This window comes from Coloeus monedula, assembly GCF_965178545.1.
Source record: "Coloeus monedula genome assembly, chromosome: 2".
NCBI classification, from domain to species: domain Eukaryota; kingdom Metazoa; phylum Chordata; class Aves; order Passeriformes; family Corvidae; genus Coloeus; species Coloeus monedula.
The window spans coordinates 90004789-90025769 of NC_138782.1; the positions used below are offsets into that span (position 1 = coordinate 90004789).

General features: G+C 38.6%; 1 protein-coding gene across 4 annotated transcripts in view; it reads right to left on the reverse strand.

The window, feature by feature from the left end:
- Positions 1-20981, reverse strand: part of LOC309570236 (stromal membrane-associated protein 1-like) — a 122062-nt gene that overhangs the window by 979 nt on the left and 100102 nt on the right. For all 4 annotated transcript variants that reach the window (XM_082276910.1, XM_082276909.1, XM_082276912.1 and 1 more), the window contains 3 exons: positions 11935-12062; positions 3274-3442; positions 2306-2637 (listed from right to left, as the gene is read on the reverse strand). In XM_082276910.1, the coding sequence (XP_082133036.1) occupies positions 2306-2637; positions 3274-3442; positions 11935-12062 (629 nt within the window). The remainder of the gene's footprint in view (positions 1-2305; positions 2638-3273; positions 3443-11934; positions 12063-20981) is intronic.

Here is a 20981-nt window from a genome sequence, read left to right on the forward strand (position 1 = left end):
CACACACACACACACAAGCCTGGTCAGCACTGGCACTGAAACACAGCACGCTGCTAGCCAAAAGCAGTCCTGCCTCCAACCAGCCACCCAGTTACGTTTCCCTAAAAATATTTCTCATTAAATAAAAATATTGACTCCATCTAAGTTTCTAAGCTTTTTCTCACACTACCAGCTTTTCTGGAGCCCATCAATCACCAACATACATCAGCTGATGGTCTGCAGCACTTGGTGTATGTGTCACATGAGAACTGATGGCATGTGAAGGAGGTGGCCAATGTGGCTGGTTGGTAAAAGTTTGCTTTCACAGTTTCAAAGCTAACAAACAAAATTGTGGCAACTGTGATAAAGAAACACCAAAGCCAGTAATATAGTCTTTCCTGCACTTGCAGCTCCAAATTTTTTTCCAGCAGCATTTCTTTGGAGACTTCATAATCTTGACTACACCAGTTTTTATAGAAATTGTCCATTTAGGTGACCATCAACAAAGAATGAGATGGAGTTATAAACTTGAGTATTATCTAAATCTAACCATCTTTGCTAAAGAATCTACTCAAGATACTGGAATTCCTTAAAAAATGAGTAGAACAATCCACTGAAATTAAACTCACATGAATTTAATATCTAGTTAAAGATGGGAAAGAATTCAAAATTCAGCACATTCACTTCAGGGATGGTACAAAACTATTCGTACTCTTTATGAATACCTAGTCACTGTAATTTTCAGTGCTCAATGTCCAAATGGGTTTGAGACCAAAAGAGCATTTGGAGCAATTAATAATCAGAGCCAATGAAGAGGGATGTTATATAAGTAACATTAGATTCAACTTAAAGGCAGCACTAGGTAAAAGTCAGAGTTAATTTAAACATGAGCGAACAATACCAGGTTGCAAAATGAAACTGAAACACTGGTGAAAAGTTAAAGCAAATTGCAAATTAGTATTTCAGGGTAAAATTAAGTTCTGTGTGCTTTCACACAGAACTGTGTATCTGCAAAAAACAACTCACCACTAAACATGGAAATCTAAACTAAACTGATGAAAACGTGCTTTACCCAGTGGTTCATCTCTTCTGGAGTAGAATTCTTACACAGCAGACTATATAAAACATGTTAGTCTGCTAAGTAAAGCAAGCTCTCCCCCTTTCAACTGGAGTCAGAGTTTAGATCAGAGATCTCCTACAGACTGTGGAATGTCATCATACTGCCAACATCTGATGTGCAAGGGGTACAGGAACACGTGAAGAGCTTGTTCTAGAAGCCAACTTTTAACATGTATTTGATAAGAGGAAAGATTTTAATTTCAAATCTGATATGGGTCTTTTTAAAGCTAGCTACCTAGGAAAAGACTGTCACCAGTATATCCACAGATTTTTTTGATCTGACATTTTGAAATTCTCACCCTTAAGAATTACTTTTCAAAGCAGAATGACAGCCTGTATTTTCAAACAGGGGCTGTTTTATCCATGTAGGAAATGCTGTTTACCTTCATAAATGTTCACACCATAAGACTGAGCAGAACAGTAAAAATTCGTATCACTCAATTTAAGTCAGTCACTAAGATTCTCTTCCTGCATTACTAAGTAAGCAGCATGGAATTATTATATTGTTATCATAACTCAAACAATAGTATGAAAAAAATAGTTGCTATCATCCATGCTGAATTCCACGGGAATAATTTAGGTCTGTTCCCTCCGCCTCGCCCTGCCCCAAGAAACTCTCAAATACCTGATTTCAAGATGTTTCCTTGGAAAATGCACAAATACAGTACTACATGTACATTAACACTTCTAGAGAACCTTTTAAACATGTTTAAAAAATAAGATGGAAATGCTATAGATAAATAACAGATACACCTAAGCAAATTATCTACAGGAAAACGTTAAGAGCACGAAGCACTTCACGTTCCACCAAATTTATCCTGAAGTCTGTAAATGAACATATTCATTGTTAATGGCTATCCTCAAGCAGTTAAATTATGCTTTTAATTATAAGGCTGTGTTTACATTTCAGAACTTTGTACCTCTAGCGAAGCTAAGCTTTTTACCTGGCTGGCTCTGACAACATGAGAAGAGCTATGGAAGCAGAGAACTGAGTTTGGTTTACCTTGGCAAAATTATTCTCTGCTTTTCTAGTAGTTACCTTTCATTGAACTATCCACTGATTTGTTAACATATTCCTCTGAGCAGTTCATAGTCCAGTAGCCTGTAACTTGGCCACCCTGCACCTTCCTCCCACAGCCACACACTTTGTATCTGAAAAGCATCATCCTTCCTAAAGCACTCTTGTCTGGGAAAGGCCAGTCTTTACCTGAGAGAGGTTCCATTGAGCTTGTTGGTTTTGTGGCAATCCATACTTATTTTGTGGTGGTGTGACCATCTGTCCCACCATTCCACCTTGAGGTCCGACGACAGTTTGAGGAAGTCCCATCACACCAGTTGGTGCAGTACCAGTAAATCCATTGGGCATTCCCACTGGTACCATCACGCCTGTGCTTTGTCCCATGACTGGCACTGATTGTCCCATCATGTTTCCCATCATCCCAGTTGCTGCTGGCACAGGAACTCCCATGGCTGGAAAGCCTTGAAAGTGAGTTGATGGTTGTGTGGTAAATGGCATAGAAGACGACCCCATGAACATACCTGTATCAGAGAAGGGAAGATTTCAGCAGAAGTGTCTTGAGATTTTCCTCCCCCATCCCATAAGTCAGAAGTGCATCAAAATAATTTTAAGGATAACTTTGTCCAGTTTTATGTTAGAGCTGCCAATTTAGCTTCTGGTAAAAGCAAAAAATTGCTTTAAAACTCTCAAAGGAAAGGGACTCACCACGAGATTAACAGCCAAGAAGAGTTTGGCATCCCTGTGGTGAACCAGGATCTTTCAATTGCTGTATTGGAGGTCTTTGTTTTCACACAAACACAGCTAAACCAAAGCTCTGACAGTTCTGTAGGGATCCTGGCAGCTTGCTGGCTGCACAGTGGAGACTCAGCCCCTCAGTGATGAATTACATGGCAGAAGCAGACTTCACAAATCTTTCAGTAAATTGTACACTTGATAACTTGAACAGCTATAAATAAATTAAAATCACATACGTGTTTTTCTTTAGCTTCCATATTACATTTTGGTAATTTTTCTCAGTTTTATAAAAGCTGAAAATAAAAATCTTCATTTGACTATAATAAGCAGGTATCCTACCTTAGCTTTATACTTCTCAGAGATAACTTTTCTAGGTAAAGATTAAAATAGGACTGCACAGAAACCTTCACAATGTTATTTACCCGGAGCATTTTGCTGCTGCATTGTTCCTGTGCCATACAGTGATAAAATGGAGTCTTTGGAGAGTTGTTTCTTCGCTGACTCTTCGGATTTTGTTGTTTGCTCAGTAAATAGATCAAGATCCCCGGCTGCTCCAGACAAGGTGGCAGCTGCTGGTTTAGTGGAAGTGCTCTGGGAAATAAAAGACAAGACAGACTACTGAAAGAAACCAGCAAGAGACGTTATGTTAAATATTTACTGTACAGCCTTGCTCCTCAACCAAATAAAACCTCATTCATTTACAGAAACTAGATTTAAGTGAATGAGAATTTAAAAATATGTGGTATGACTAAAGACAGAAAAAAGCAGTACATGCAATATGGAAAGACCATCAGACCAGATGGAGGTTACAAAACAAAGAAAACTAAATCCTCAACCAGCTTCAGGGCGTACACATACAGATTATTCATTCCTGTTGCTTCTACATTTTTCATCAGTGAGAAGCATAAATCAAGAGCTGGAGTTAGATTATGAAAAATAATTAGGAAATCAATAAGGAGATTAAAATTCACATCTCATTAATCCTCTCATAGGCAGAATAGATTAGAGAAGAGCTAAAACAAAAGACTAAGTGCTTTGAAATGTATCTGGAGAAAACACAAAAGTAAAATTTTGGTTATCTACTTCAAGTAATAAAATTTCTAAAATACATTGTTTATAATTGGCTTAGAGTTCTTTAAGCATGTTTCACTAATTGAGAAAGCATAATTATGTAAAACTTACTGCAGTCTACAACTGAAAAACTAAAATACAGGCAGGCTGTCAGGCTTTGTACTGCTCTTGCAATAGAATGTTTTGTAAACAAATTACATCCAGGTGTCTCTCAATGCTGTTATGTTGCTGCTCTTACCCATACAGTTCCATATGGGGGCTTTCTTAGGGAACCAGGCAATACATGGGTTCTTGTTATATTCCTTAGGATACACAACTCATCCTGTTACCAGTGGGATCTTTTAATGCAAATCAATCTTATGCACATTGAAAAAGAGCCAGGACTGCAAATCATCCTTAAACTATGGCTTTATTTTAGTCCAGCTAAATGATCCCCAACTGCTTAGCATATACCTACTGCACCCCACAGCTTGTGTGAGTTTCAACTCTTTCCCACACTGAAGGAAAATCTTCTGTCCATACTACTGTCAATGAAAGCAACATGTACCCAGGTCTGTCTGTTAATTATTGAGATCCCATACCCAGGTTTATCAGACCGACAAGAGGAAACCACAAAATACACAGACATGGAACACCCTTTTAATCTTCCTTAAAGCAACTATCTCCAATCTGCTGCTTTTGCTGGTGTGCTGCTGACTAAGCCCTAAAAATTCTACTATGGTCACACTAGATTTGTACAAACACCACAATACAAATGTTCAATATGCAGCTTCAGAAAAGTGTGTGACTTCTGAAGTGCTAAAACCTCTAGCATAAGGCAGTGCCAGAGACTAGGGAAGAAAAAAACCACAGAACAATTCTGTCACCAGCTGTATTTGCCAGAAACCAGCAAGAGAAAGGAGTGCAGATTCACAGTTGATGGTGAAAAATCTCCAAAAATGCTGTAGAAAGGGAAGAGAAAAAACCAAAAAATGTGAACTTTCTGGCAACTGAAAAACCTACATTTATACCACAGCCAATTTGGGCCAAAATCAGTAGGACTTAGTGGGCAACCAAGAGTGGGCTAACAGCACTACAGACGGAAAGCAAACAGAAAAAGACTTGTGAAACCTCTCTGGCCAGTGTACAGTTAAATTATCAATTTCTTTCTGTACATACTAAAAAAGCTTCCTCCTCTTCCTTCTCACAATAATTTCTGATTGCAAAGCAAATCAATTTTTATTTAAGTGGGCAGCAGGAAGCCCCCTCTATTTGAGACAATTCTTTATCAGTGTGACATAACCAGTCTTTAAAAATTCCAGAGTCAGATTTTACAAGACATTCAGGTAAAAGCCCATCCTGAACAGCAGTGCTTGTTTTCCTGTGCATACACCCAGGAAGGCCTATTACTGAACTGTTCCCTGCTGACATGGATCTCCCGTGGCGCCTGCCTAGGACAGCCCCTGTGCGACAGCCGTGCTCAGCAGGCTGCAGGAAGGAGGACACGGGAGCACTGCAAGTGAGTGAACAGAGGGGCTTCCCCTCTGCTGTCTGCATGGCAGCAAGGAAGGGGCTTGCATTTCTCTAGAAGGGAGAGCTGGAAACATGGAAGATTGATCACGTTATGTTTACAACCTAAGATTAAATGTTCATTTAATGTCTCTTCATTCGGTTTGGTTTTGGAAGATCCTTAAAGGAACCAAAGCACCGGACAAATGCTCCCTGAAGTGTTCATCAGCTGAATAAATGGAAGGTAATGCAAAATACATGACAAGAAAACAGCAGGTGGCATCCAAGTTAAAAAATGACCAACACTGACATGATTTTTGAGTATCTAACATTGTCATGCTGCCCAAGATCTCTGTAAAAACACACCTGGCATTCATATAATCATTTTCCTACACACAGTTCTCTCAGACAGTAATTATGCCAAAACTAAATGCACATCAGGTGCTTAAAGATCATACTGCTAAGCAGTTTCATATCAGTGTAACAGAAGTTTTCCTACAAATTGAAAGAGAGGTGGCAACAGAGGGAATGAAAGAGGGAAGTGGGCAGTGGGACACATGGAGTTGAGAGAAGGACTGCAGGAGAGAGAAAGGCACACGTGCACTTTTTCTACTACCTGCATGTTTGTGGCTCTGGCTGGTATCTAGGAAAGCAGGAATGGCCCGTAGAAAAGCCATCCTTACAAATGTTTTCCGTTTGTATGGTGATAAATTATGGCCCCACATAACATTTTTAATTTCTCCCTGCTGACTGGAGGGGCTACCTGCATAGAGAAAATACAGCCTAGCACAGAATTATTCTTACGTAAGCAAAGTACTAAGTACATTATTAAGGTCTTAAAATCTGTATACAATTCTTACCCTTTTTATCTTTGCACTGTCAATGGACTCGATGTTTATTTCAACTCTTCCTGGGTTTGATTTTGCATATTTTGTTTTTAGACATCTACCCAGTTCCATTAAAAATAATCAACTGTTATTTCCTGGTAATAACTGATGAGGAAATGAGCACTCAACCATATTCAGTTCACAAAGAAAAACACTAAGAAATCTCATGTTTTCTTGCTTTTAGGAATTATCAGCAATACCTGAAAAAGTCAGATTAAGATTTCTATCACTTTCTCAGATCATACCCAAGAACATAATTAACCTTACAATAAGATTAAAAATTCAACTTTATTTTTTGCTGCATGTCTAGTACTCACAAGCAATACAGTGTTTCCTTTGCCATTATCCTTGTCTAGGCTTGAAAACATTTATCTTCCCTGCAGTACCATTTTTAACTCCTTCTTCAGATTTCCCTTCTCTAGAACTCAAAATACATTTCTGTCCCTCTAGACTCTGTTCAGCAGACTCCTTCTGATTCTGGAGTATGATGCCTGCTCTTCCACTGTGCTCCACATAAGGCATTTAAAGCATTAAAGAAAGTATAATCATAGATTCATAAATGGTTTGGGTTGGAAGAGACCTTAAAAATCATCAAGTTCCAACTCCCTGATATGGGCAGGTCACCTTTCACCAGATCAGGGTGCTCAGAGTCGTGTCCAATCTGGTCTTGAACACTGCCAAGGATGGGGGCATCCACAACTTCTCTGGGCAGCCTGTTATCAAGAGTCTCACCACCCTAACAGTAAAGAACATTTTCCCTTGGTCTGTCACTAGACTCCCTGAAAAAGAGTCCCTCCCTATCTTTCCTGTAGTCCACCTTCAAATACCAAAAGGTCACTTTAAGGTGTCTCCAGAGCCTTCTCCCTTCTCCAAGCTGAACAACTCCAGCTGTCTTGGCCTCTTCGCAGGATTAGTGCTCCATCCCTCTGATCATCTTTGTGGATTCCCTCTGGACCTGCTCCACCAGGTCCATGTCCTTCCTATGTTGGGAGCCCCAGAGCTGGATGCAGCACTGCAGGTGGGAGTCTCATGAGAGTGGAGCAGAGGAGGGAATCATCTCCCTTGACCTGCTGGTCACACTTCTCCTGATGCAGCCCAGGATACTGTTGCGTTACCAGGCTGAAAGTGCACACTGCCAGGTCATATTCAGATTTTCATCCATCAGCACCCTCAAGTCTTTCTCTGCAGGGCTGTTCTCAACCCACTTACTGCCCACCCTGTAGTTGTGTTTGGAATTGCTCTAACTCCATTTGAAGGAATGAAACTTTTGCTTTCAGATACCTGAAAATACAGATGGGGTAAAATAAACATAAGCAGAAACTACAAACATTTCAACTGATCATACTGGAACAGGACTCCAGTAAGTAACTCTCCAGTAAGACCCTGCTTAAATATAACTCATGATAAAGCAAACTTCTGAAACAAACCATTTTTACATAAAATCTGAGGACTTCGACACATTAACATCACCAAAATTCATTAATAAGTTGAAGCTTGTCTGCCAATCTATGGCAACCATGCTAGGTATACACACCTGACCTCAAGGAAAAATGAGTATTTATGAATATCTATTTATCTAAAATATGCCACCACTTTACATGAAAGTTTGTCAGATATGAATCATGAAAAACATACATCATCTCTATGAAAATACACTTCTGTAGACACTGAACTGATTCGCAGATCCCAGTATAGCACAATTCTAATCAGACCCACACAGACACACCCATACCCACACACACAAAATCCAAAAAAATTTAAATTAACTGGATTTTAGTATCCTGCTTGGAGAAAGACTTATATTAAATATTTCACTTAGTTAATACTTCCAAACTTAATACCTCACAGTTCTCTCCTTCTCTTCCTCCCTACAAATTTCAGTGAAGAATGAAGAACACACTTTTGCTGGAAGACATACCATACAAAATTTGAAATTAAAATCTGGCTAAAACAATTTAGGCAATTGTTTTAAGTATAAATGAAAATGCTAGACCTTGGCTCAGTTCCTATACAATGTTAAGCAATAAAACCTATTCTAATACCTATAATTTAGCTATGCCCACTTTACACGAAAAAACATCATCAAATATATGAAATGTTCTTTCTGTGTTCATGAATAATGCATAATTTATAGACTATGCCTTTTATCTAGTTCTACTGTAGGACCTGCTTAAGGTAAGTCTTCTTAAACTCCCCTGAATTTGCTAATAGACAAAATTCTATAAAAAAAATTCTCTTGTCACATATTGTTCTTTATCAGTCCTTTACAAATTCAACGGTTTGCATTAGCTTCCAGCTACACAGAACATTTGGGAAGAAACATTTTAAACATCTTTGAAAACTGTGATAAAGACACATATCTGAAAGCAGAGTCCAAGTGCACATGATCATCAATGCTCAAGTCACATTTGAAAAAGGAGAAACAAATGCTTTTGTTTTCACTTGAAAAACATGTCTTGGCTATGACAATGGACATAAATCCTAAGTTTTGCAGACATAGTGTTGTTTCAGTCTCATAATAAAACATTCAAACAGACATTTCTGTGCTCCACAGAGCCATAAAACAGAGTGCATTTAGCATTAAATGCTGCCTTTCAGGTTAAACTGGAGAAGAAGAGCAATCCAGTGATAACTCAAGGGTCATACAGATCAGTTGGAAGAGCATCATTAAATTCCCTTCTTTTTCAGAAGAAAAGCTCTCAAATCCCACTGTGGCACCTCAGACACACCTACAATAGTACATAATGGTAAATATCTCAGTGAGAAAGCAAGCCACACTATTCCACACTTGATCTCCTTCTTCTATTTCATTTTTTAAAATTTCAATGCATTCTGTTAATAGATATTTAAACAAATTCAAGTTAAGATCTGGCCATGGGTTTCTGCTTTAAATTTTCCAATTTCAAGCACAGGAACTGAATGTTAGGGTTACTCAACTGCTGATCTGAGTTCATGCCCACTTAACCAATTGCAGCCTCATACAAAATAATTTCACATTATAATCACACCTCCTACTTAAACAGACCAAGTCCTTCAACCCTCTCATAATAAGGCACCCTTTCCAGCCTCCTGTGTTCTCCTAACTCTTCTCTGAATCACATACAGCTTTTATCCACGCTGCAAGGTGAAAGATCTTACAAAATGCTCATAGCACTGCCAAATGAGAGGCATCCTCAGCTCCTGCCCAGCCTCAGTTCCCAGACTAGACACCAGCATTCTGAAACAGAATGCATACAAGGTCTTGATAATGCCGAAGCAAAACAGAATAATACTCTCTTTGCCCCACTTTACCAAGCAACCCATGTAAGCACCATCAGAAAACTGTCTTCTGCTACCTACACATGTTCCTGTCTCTTATCTGTAGAGATTATCTGATTACATTTTCTTTGAGATTACTGATTAAAAATGGAAGATAACCAAGAATTAATCTTGCAATACACCAAAAGGATCATGTGCTTGATAAAAAAATGCTTGCTGAGAGTTCTTTGTTCCTCCTGATTATGGCACTCAGAAGAAAGAAAACTGTCGCTAAAAATCTGGAAGCAAGTGAATATACTCATACTTTCTAGTATATAAACAAGGTGATACTTACCAGATGTTGAGAATAGCATCATCCTTTCTACCACTTTTTAATCAATGTAGTAAGTACCATACTTAGTCTAGAAACCAGCACAAAGATTAACAACATGTCAAAATATTCCTCTCACAGAAGGTCCAGTGACCAAATCTTTATCATAGAAATGCATTTAAAATATTATATACACACATACAATTCAGTATGCTTTAGCAGTCACTCCATTATTTAACCCATTACTAGTCATCATCATCTAGGGCATCAGCCTTCACTTTGCTTTTTTTCACTCTTAAATATTTAGCCTTCTTTTGGATTTCCTGCATTCTACAGCTAAATCATTCCTTAACCAGCAGGTCACATCACATGTTCATGGAATAGAAACAAAAGAAGGCTTTTCTCTTCTTTCTCAGGCTGCTCTTTTCTCCTGGGCACACAGTAACTACATACAGAAGTCATCATTTCCAGCATCAGAAAGGCTAGAAAGGGGAAAAACCAGAATTCAGTGCTACTCATTCTGTGCAATACTACCACTGGCACGTTTAATTTGGGACAAAGTCAAAACTTCACTATTATAGATTCAAATTTACTCAATCTACACCCAAATGGAATAAATAAAAAACTCAGGGAAGCTAGAAATGGGTTACTGCTTTTCACATCTAGCTCTACAGGGATCAATTTTGACATAAGGGATTAGAATAGCAGACAACAAGCACTCAAATACTGCTGTTCCTGGTACTTTGACCAGACTTCCCCAAGAGACAAGAAAATCTACACCAACACTTTCCTTTGCAATTTTAGCTAACACATCCACATCTAAGTGTAAATATACATCTTATTTCTCGCACTGTTTATGAGTAGCTTAAGGCGTGGTGGGAAGTTTGCTCTATCTGTAGCATTATGTTTAAAATGAAACATGCTTTCAGTCTCTGAAACCCTATCTAGCACGTTGCACAAAGTCAGCCCTCAGCAGCAAGCAGGGGAAAGGAGAGTAAAGGGAGAGAAAAATCTGCTTAGTAAGACATATACGTTGTGAGGCACTCAGAACTTCCTTTCATCATTATCCCTTCTATTGTACACACTATGAAAACTAATGGATGACGAGAAGCAAGTACAGATCACATGTCCCAAATAATAAATTCAAGAATACACACAATTATTTCTGGTTCAGCAGAGTTGGACAGAAAGCCCTACACAAAAACAAGCTTCTAAATGACCAGATGAGGAAGTCAGCCCACCACTCTTCCAAAACCTCCCTCTCAGAAGCCAGTCTGGGTTAAGGAAGCCTGCACATGTCCATCACAAACACCCTGCTCTTTGAGTCTGACAGCTACTTTAGGACAGCTGCAGCTTCAAGCAGTTTCTTTGCGTGTCCCAAAGCTGCCTTACCAGCCTACAACAGGCATGGTGATGGGTTTGCTTCCAAACTATCATGGCTATCCTATAAGAAGGAGAAGGCCAGGTGCAGGGGTTATGCTACTCTCTCCCAAGGAAAGCAAGACATACAACTTCCAAGATGAGACAAAAGACAGATCAGCCCAGGTAGCAATATTAATTTTTCTTGCTATCCATTTTTGATTTTGAGTATGAAACCTCAGACCCCAGGTTTTTAGCAGGTCTAAGAGAGAAGCATCTGCTGCAGCCTTTCCTAAATATCAGCATCACAAAGCAATAAGAGGTCTTAAAAATGATTACTTGATGGTCAATAGCCTGAGAACATAAAGTTATATTCAGCAATACCTATTAAAAAAAGAACAAGACAAAAGAATATAAATGAAAAAAAAACATTACTACCATCACCAGGGTAAGACAGAATCCAATTTAGCTGGATAACCAGAAGGAAAGACCACACCATCTACACTTGTACGTCTAAGCAGTGCAGAAGCTTGAAGAGGTGAGAAAAATACCGGTGTTACAGCTTAAGCATCTCCAGCCATGAGATGCTTAAGATGTGTTGAGAAGTGTGCATTCCTTCCGTGTGGATGAACAATTCCCTGAAGGAAAACACACATGTGCATGCACATATTTACACATACATATAGCTAAATACACTTATTAAATTTTACCTGAGCAGGAGGTACTGCAGTTGCTGGTAAAGGATTAGAGATCATTGGGCCAAAGATATCCAGGTCATCATTCAGTGCTGTGACAGCAGCAGTGCCTCCATTTGTAACAGATGCTTCAGCTGGACCATCTAAAAAAGCAACAGAATCACTTTTAAAGTGAAAATTATTAATATCTTAACATCATGAGAATAATTAAAGCTGTCTGCTCCCTCCCACCCTGCCCTGATCAAAGATGTACTCAATTTCTCAGATATTTTTGAGAGTGTGATATTTTTCAGATTTTTTAAAGACCTCTTTCCCAAAGAAGATGGCACATTAATGTCCTTCAGGAAAAAAACAAACAAAAACCAAACAACGACAAACCAAAATACTTCAAACTTCCCTAAGGACAAGCACACCAACTTAGCAGTACACACTACTCATTTTTCAGGAGTCTTTGCACACCAACATTTTTAGTAAGAATTAAATAGATATCTTACTGAGAAGGTCCAAATTTGGTAGCCATGTATCAGACAAAATACACTCATCTGTGCTCCTGAATTAAAATTTGCAATTTAGAATCCATGAAGTTATTCTTGATATGATAATTTACTCAAGAGTACGTAAATAAATTTTGCATTAGGGAAAAAGTCCATTCTTCCCCCTTTTTCAAAAGTACTTTGCACAGACTTCATTCTATAGCTCCATACGAACACACCTGCCAGGCACACTGAGCTAATTATCCGTAAGAACCTACAGCTCTTGTTCTGAGCAGAATTAACTTCCACAGCCTTGGTGTCTGTAAGCCACTTTAACACATGAACACATTTACTGATGTAGGTGAAAGTGGATGCATGCAGGACAAAAGGACTGGAGAATTACGGTTTAAAGAGAAATTGCAAGAAAGTACTTTAAAAGATACAGGGACAAAAATATCACAAAAGTGTTTTTAAGGAACAGAGCAACCATTTCTCTTTTGATTTTAAGCTGCTCAAGAACAAGTGGTAAGAATTGGCTAATAAATTTATACCTAAGCATATCACAAGTGGGTTGCCATTACATAGAGCTTGACAAATACAAAGGTGACTCTAGATTCTGCTGAACTTTATAATGACTATATAGTCCCAACAGCAAGCTTAAGAATGCTTTTATAGGCAACAGGAGAAGTTACATCTAAAATTATCTGATCTCAGAAGTCAGACTTCTCTGGTAGAACAAACTAGCTGAATTAAGTCAAAACCTTCTCTGCAAAAGAAACACTGCCATGACTAGCACAGCTGTTTATACATCACAGGAGGCTCAGTATTCCAAAAACCCTAGATTACAGTACACTGGAAAAACTGCTACTAACATCATAAGACTGCATTCTGAAACAATCCATTCAGAAGAACATTACCCAGAGATGCTGTACTGGTTTTGGCTGGGGTAGAGTTAATGTTCCTCTCAGTAGCCAGTATGGGGCTCTCTTTAGGATTTGTGCTGGAAACAGAGTTGATAGTACAGGGATGTTTTCATTATTGCCAGGCAGTGCTTGCACAGTGTCAAGGCCTTTTCTGCTCCCTACCCCACCCCACCAGCGAGGAGGCTGGGGGTGCACAAAGAGTTAGAAGGGACACAGCCAGGACAGGTGATCCCAAAGGGATACTCAAAGGGTATTCCATACCCTACACATGGTGCCATGCTCAGTATATAAAGCAGTGGGAAGAAGGAGGAGGAGGAGGACTTCTAGAGTGATGGTATTTGTCTTCCCAAGTCACTGCTACCCATGATGGAGCCCTGATTTGCTGGGGATGGCTGAACACCTGCCTGCCCATGGGAACTGGTGGATGAATTCCTGGTTTTGCTTTGCTTGCATGTGTGGCTTTTGCTTTACCTGTTAAACTATTTTTATCTCAACCCATGAGTTTTCTCACTTCTACCCTCCTGATTCTCTTCCCCATTCCATGGGGGGAGCAAGCAAGTGGCTGTATGGGGCTTAGTTGCCAGCTGGGGTCAAACCATGACAGATGCCTTCTCATTTCTGACTGCCTTCCATGAAGGTGAAGGGGCCATGGGAATGAGTTGACGGTACTAGATCTTCTATCCTGAGTAAAAAGTGAGTGGCCTGAGGAATGTAAAGTAGCCACCTCAGTCAGTTGTACTACTCTTTTGTGATTTGACTTTGCTGGGGGAATGCTGTTGCAATGATTCTAAAAAGCAAAGTTACAAACTCAGCTATGATTATGACGAAGTTACTTACACCTTAATGCAAAGGTCTCCTCCTTCCCTTATTTCTGATGAATGGAAGCCAGTGGACAGCAAAATGACCATACATATGATCTGCTGCTCCATTCCATCCACATTAGTGCTTTGAGATGTGTGTAAATAAATATACTGGCCATTTAAGCACAAGCTTTTTTTTTGAGGTCATTCTGCAGACTGGCAGTTGCAAAAACATCTCCCCAAAGGCTCACTGCTTCAGATAAATTTAGGAGTGAACTGTGCATAATTTTCAAGCAAAAGTACCGTCAGGAATTAATAATTTAATGTTCTCATTTTCTCAGTCAGGCACATGTATTAAAAAAATATCTCCCTCGTTATATTCCAAAGTAGTTTAGTTTCCCTGAATATAAAGGTGTTTAACACAGAAGACTGAAAATTTAAATGCAATCATTTAAAACAAGCATTTCACATATTTAGAACATTCATGACAGAACACATTTGCAAAAATACAGTATTTTTCAAGTATTTAATATGCTGCTTATAAACTAATATTACAAAACCCCAGATTTTTGGTAGATTGGCTCTGTAAGAATGTTATTTGGTAATGCATATGCCTTTCATCTCTTACTGAATAAATACCTCCCTGTCTCCACTGGTGCAGAAACCAGACATTCTGAATTACTGTTTACAACACTGTTTTAAGCCTGTATGAATAGTATTAATAGATGATCCTGTTTTACTGATTCCTCAAAATGTAATAGTTGGAATATTTACATCTATTAAAAAGAGACTCCAAAAACCTTCCCCCCTCCCTACTGAAAGAACTAAGTTTCAGAATACAGAAAAAACCTAACAGTGTTTTCACTCCAGTTTATTACTTGTAGCAATATTAGTGTCCCCATTTAAATATATTTGCATGCAGGCATGCATAGACCTGTTTTTCAACATAGTAATTCACAGTTTTTATACAGAGATTATAGACATTTTCAACTTCAACACACAAGGTCATGGATTAGGATCTATGTCCTCCTTTCCCTCCTTATTTTAAAATAATTCTGTAATATAAGAAAGATACTCCAGCAGAGTTCTAATTCATTCTAAGTATACCACTATTCATTCAACTTGTGCCACCTACTATTAAAACCTGTTTAGAAGAGGTGGTGTGTATATGACAGACGGCAACACAGCTGTAGCCTTTCCAGGGAACAGGTAAAAATCAGAATAAGTTACTTGGGCCTGTCTGAATATTTTGAGACATTTATAGCTTCAACCATGACAGGATTACTTTGAAGCAACTAGCTTTTGATAAACAGTACTTCCAACACTTTTCTGGAGAATCCATCCATAGCTAGGAATGAAATGTTAGATGTAGCAGAAGCCATCGCAATGAGAGCAGATGCAAGGCAGGGCTTCCATGCTCAGTCAGAGAAGGGAACGTGAAGAATCAACAGACGCTGTTCTTCACCCTTCCTCCTAGGTGTGGTTCCAAAACATCTTTTCTTGCAATTTATGACAATATTACAGATAATAGCTGACTGCTGTCTGCCCCCTCTAACAGCAGATGATGCTTCTGATTTCAGATTAGGAAGTCATGTTTCAGTTTGATAGAAAACCAAAAACTATTTACCAGGATGTATTGAATAATATAGTGAAGGGTTTAATAATAGAGTGAAGTTTACCTTTACAGTTCTTTTTCTGTATATATTTTATTAACCCCTGACATGCCAATTTCCAATTCAGTGCTGTCTTCTGTTATTCACAGAAATCATAGCTTTCATATACATCATCACTCCTTGGTATATTTATCTGCACTGACAGTGAGAATGACCAGCAGAAGGGCTTCGAACAGACAGCAGGAGAGGAAACAGCAGATCTGATCTTAAACTTTGCCTTTCTGAAACTCATTTTTATGGACCAAACTATTCACAAGAACTTTGTTACTAACCAGCCATGTATTTTTATAAAAATAATCACTTATGACAGCCATACCAAGACTTGCAATAGAGAGAATTGCATATGCATATAAATAATGCATTTGATTATTTTTTACACCAAATTACTAGAAAGGCAGAACTGAGAGAAATAGGTCAATAGTTGCAACAAAAATCCGGGGTAAAGATGCAAACAGGGTCTGTCTGGCCAAAATTATTGCAGAATTATTTAATGTATTAGTAAAATTTTATTTACTGCTAAAACCTTTGCAGAAGTGAAAAAGCATTCATAGGGAGGCAATTTCTATGTAATACTTCTGAAAATAAAATGTGGAAAGCCAGAAAGCTAGTAATGCTGTATGCCTCAAGTGGTTGTAAATGTTATCATTTTGGGTAGATATATTGTTTACCTAAGCATAATCTGAACATTGCAGCAATAATATAAATGTTAATGTATTTACAAGCTCAAGAACTGGGGCCATGCAAGCCTCACAAGGTTCAACAAGGCCAAGTGAAAGGTCCTGCACTGGGTCAGAGCAATCCCTGCTATCATACAGGCTGGAGGACAAATGGATTGAGAACAGCCCTGCAGAGAAGGACCTATGGATCCTGGAGGATGAATATCTGGACATGAGAGAGCAATGCACACTTGCAGCCCAGAAACTGAACTTTATTCTGGGCTGCATCCAAAGCAGCATGGCAAGCAGCTCGATGGAAGGGATTCTCTCCTCTACTCCACTCTGGTGAGACCCCACCTGGAGTACTGCATTCAGCTCAGGAGTCCCCAGCACAGGAAAGACATGGACATGTTGGAGCAGATCCAGAGAATGGCCAGGAAGCTGATCAGAGGGATTTCTCCTATAAGGAAAGGCTGAGATTGTTGGGGTTGTTCAGCCTGGAGAAGGGAAGGCTCCAGGGAGACCTTATTATGGCCTTCCCAGTACCTAAAGACCTATAGGAAAGATCGGGACAGACTGTTTTATTAGGACCTGTAGTGATACAACAAGCGGTAATGGTTCTAAACTAAAACAGAATAGATTCAGACTAAATATAAGAAATTTTTCACAATGAGAGTTGTGAAAGGTTGCCTGGAGAGGTGATAGCTGCCCCTTCCTTGCAAACATTCAAGGCCAGGTTGGATGGGGCTTTGAGCAAACCGATCTAGTTGAAGATGTCCCTACTTAGGGCAAGGGGGTTGGACTAGATGACCTTTAAAGATCCCTTCCAACCCAAACTATTCCATGATTCTAGGAGTCTATGATCTGTATTTGCATATGTGATATTTACGTACTTGTGAATGTGTCTTTACTATTTCTTAAATGCAACTTTCCAACTTAGGGCCAATCATGCTGCTTTGGTACTTACCCAACAGTACCGACAAAAGTACACTTCTCAGTTATGCAACATTCAGCTACACTTCATATCACAATTAACCTCTCAGAACTTCACTGAATTCTTTCAGAGAATATTGCCCATGCAGAAGCAGATAAACAGCTTTTAGCATATCATACTTTACCTCCAACCGTGCCAGATGAATGCCCCACACATCAAATTCTGTAAATAACAACATAATAGATCTCTTTTCTTTAGTCATTCATTGTAACTACAGTGGTTAATCCAGAATACGCAATTGTTTATTTTATGAAGGGCACCTCTAAACATGGCAAATTATGCAGAATATGTAAAATGCACTTTTCCTCTTTCTGGTAGCTCTGTAAGGTAATATCATTTAGAAATACTATTTTTTCCTCCTTTATTTCTCTATATGTTGAAGTAATTTCTAAGTGGCATACCTTGGCTAACACAATGATCCCAAACTGCCTGTGTAACATTCCAATATTCCATATTGGTACATAGCTTTTACACCATTTTTTACAAAATATTAAGAAATCATTTACATCAACCTGGCATAAGTGGAGACATCTACCTTGTAAGAAAAAAAAACCAAAAAGGAGGACAGAGCACAAGGTTAACACCAGAGAGATGAAAATACATCACCGCCAATCACTTAAGTGCTGAAGAACTGTGGTTTACACACTGTGACTTTCAAACTAAAGAATGTTTCCTATAACTACCCTATTAAAAATTCATTTTATAAAATCCTGTATTATTGATTTTAGTGTCAATTTTAGGTCTCCAGATTTTCAACAGGACATTCTTCCAGCATGGGTAAGATCCAAATAATTGTAGAGATGACTAAAAAGCAGCTTCAGGCTTGGCCTACAGAAAAAGGCTATTATTTCCCACTGCCTGGGAGTAGAGGGAAGGAATTTGGGGCTCCACAGCAAGAACACTAGCACTACTGCTTGTAGAGATCGTAACAATATTTTGCTTGTACCTGTCCATTTCCCCACCTTTCTGTGCATGGAGTTCTGAACCAAAATCTATTCTGAATCAAAAAGCCAAAACCCATGAATGTTGTTGCATCATCAAAAAGTGAGTGTCTAAACAGCATCTCAGTAACAACCCCTTGATCAGGAAATCAAGGGAACCACATGCATCTGTTTAGAACGGCTCAGAACAAACACAAATGTGATAGTATGGTCACAGAAGATATTATGCCTCTTCTCCTATTACCAGATTTAAAGGTACAATTTGCCAAGGCACATCATCTTGAAAATTTTGCAATTTGTAAAGAAAAGTGAAAGAGAGTTTATCTTTAGAAAATTGCCTAGCTCCAATTTACATTGGGTAAGTCCTATCTAAGGAAGTTTACCTTCTGATGAGGTCACTACTACAAAACCGACTGAGACAAAAAGAACAGTGACGCAGAGACTAATGCCATACCCAAAGCTAGCACTGGGGGTTACTCAAGAAAATACTTTGCAAAGAAACTGGGCTGTTCTGAAAGCCAAAATTATTCTAGCATGAATTCTGATCCATTAAAATTACTTAACCTGCTATCACAAGTGATTCTGAGCTGCCCTAATAAAGCTAGTACTATTCTTCATTTGAAGATATGAAGTCCTAAGAGAATGAATCCTCATTAGAAACATGTCCACACAGTAAGAAGAACAAGCTAAGCAATCATATCCATTTTAATATTATTTGATATGACATATCAATCATTTTCATCAGCAGTGCATTGCTGCAGCAAAAAAGGTGAGTGGGATTCTGGGCTGTATCCACAGTGGTGTTACTTGCTGAGGCAAAGATGGGATCATCCCATCAACTCGGTGCTTCCCAGGCTTCACCTGGAGTCTGTGTCCATTTCTGGTCCCCCAGTTCAAGACAGACACAGAATGGAGAGGGTCCAAAGGAGAGGCATGAAGATGGCCAAAGGGCTGGAAGACCTGCTCTAGGAGGAAAGATTTAAGGAGGTTGGTCTTTACTCCCTGGAGAAGGGAAGGCTCAGGAACACTGTCATCCCAGTATGCCAGTACTTAAAGGGCAGCTACAAAGAGGACAGAGCCTCTCTCTTCACAACACATGGAGCCACATAGGGCAGACAGGGGGCAACAGGTCCAAGTTTGTCAACGTAAGAAAGACATTTTTTTACTGTGATATCAGTTACTTGAACAGCTCCACAGATGTGATAGAGTCCCCATCACTGGAGGTTTGCAGGCTGTGCCCAGACAGGATGCTAGATAATCTCTACGCTCCCCTTCCCATGGAATCCTCGGGCCAGACAGTCATTTGAGGCCCCTTCCAACCTGGACTATTCTATGGTTCTGTGATATATTGGGTTGGTGTGATCTCTCTTTTAATACTATCTGAAGTCTTCTATTGCTGGTGTTAATTAAAAGTCAACTCTCCAAATGAAATATGCAGGTCTGCTCTCATTAACACATATGTCATTTGCAGCTCAGTGGAGTCCAAGTGCTACTGGTTTATTACACTGCTTTTCAATTTGTTACTTAAAAGATCTTTAAGCGTTCCCGCCTCTAAAATTATGGGGTTTTAACATACATATTATAAACTTTGCCCTTTTTATGTCTCACTGAAGAAGCAGAGCTGTTGAACACCAATTATAATACTATTTTCACTGCACACCACATCTCAAGTTAGCCAATGTAATCCAAGTTCGTTATTGTATCATAAAACAGTGTTTTACCAAGATACTTTTCAAATCATGACCAAAAGAATACGGAAGCCCAGCAATCTCAAAACCACATATTGATTAAATTTTAGTTTTTAATTACGTTGGTCTGCTAAAGGAAAATCAGCTTTCCATCAAGTCTGAATTACTTTTTTTTAAAATAGGCTCATTCAACATTCTTTCTACAGTGTTAATTAAGATTTGCATGCTTATAGTAGCAGATTACTTGGAATGGGATATGGACAACATACACATAACCCATGCAAAAATGGTACTTTACAGTTAGCTCTACATCAGAGGGAAAATAACACATATTTCGGATGAGAGCATAAATTTTAAAACAGAGAAGACATTTACTGTTTTGTCACATTAATCGTACCTAGAAACAAAAAATTTTAAAAAACCCAAAACATTTTTCTACAAAGTGAAGTTTTTAGAATTACATTTAAAAGACTTATTAGCCTCCTCCAATATGTAGAAATTATGTAGAAAATTAAGAATAACCATTACATTGATACAAAGTGAATACTCTTAATATCCACTCACAACTTGTGGAAAATTTTCCTAACACTGAATATCAAAAGGAAAGAAAAATAGTTACAGTAATATTTTATTCTTCCATTTCCATTTTAAGATTCTATCAAATGGAAAAAACACATTTAGAGCAACACTAGATAAATGAAAGACATATTTTATGAATATGGCCTATACACAACAGTATAGGCAGACAGTGTAAACTAAATTATTTTACTAGAAACTAGTTTGTTTACAGGACAGTCCATAGTTACCTGCCAGTCAGAAAACAAAAAGGTATATTAGATAAAAATGAATGATGGTTGCAGTCAGTACAGAACACTGAAATGCCCCATATATTAAGTTTTACAAGGTATTAGTCA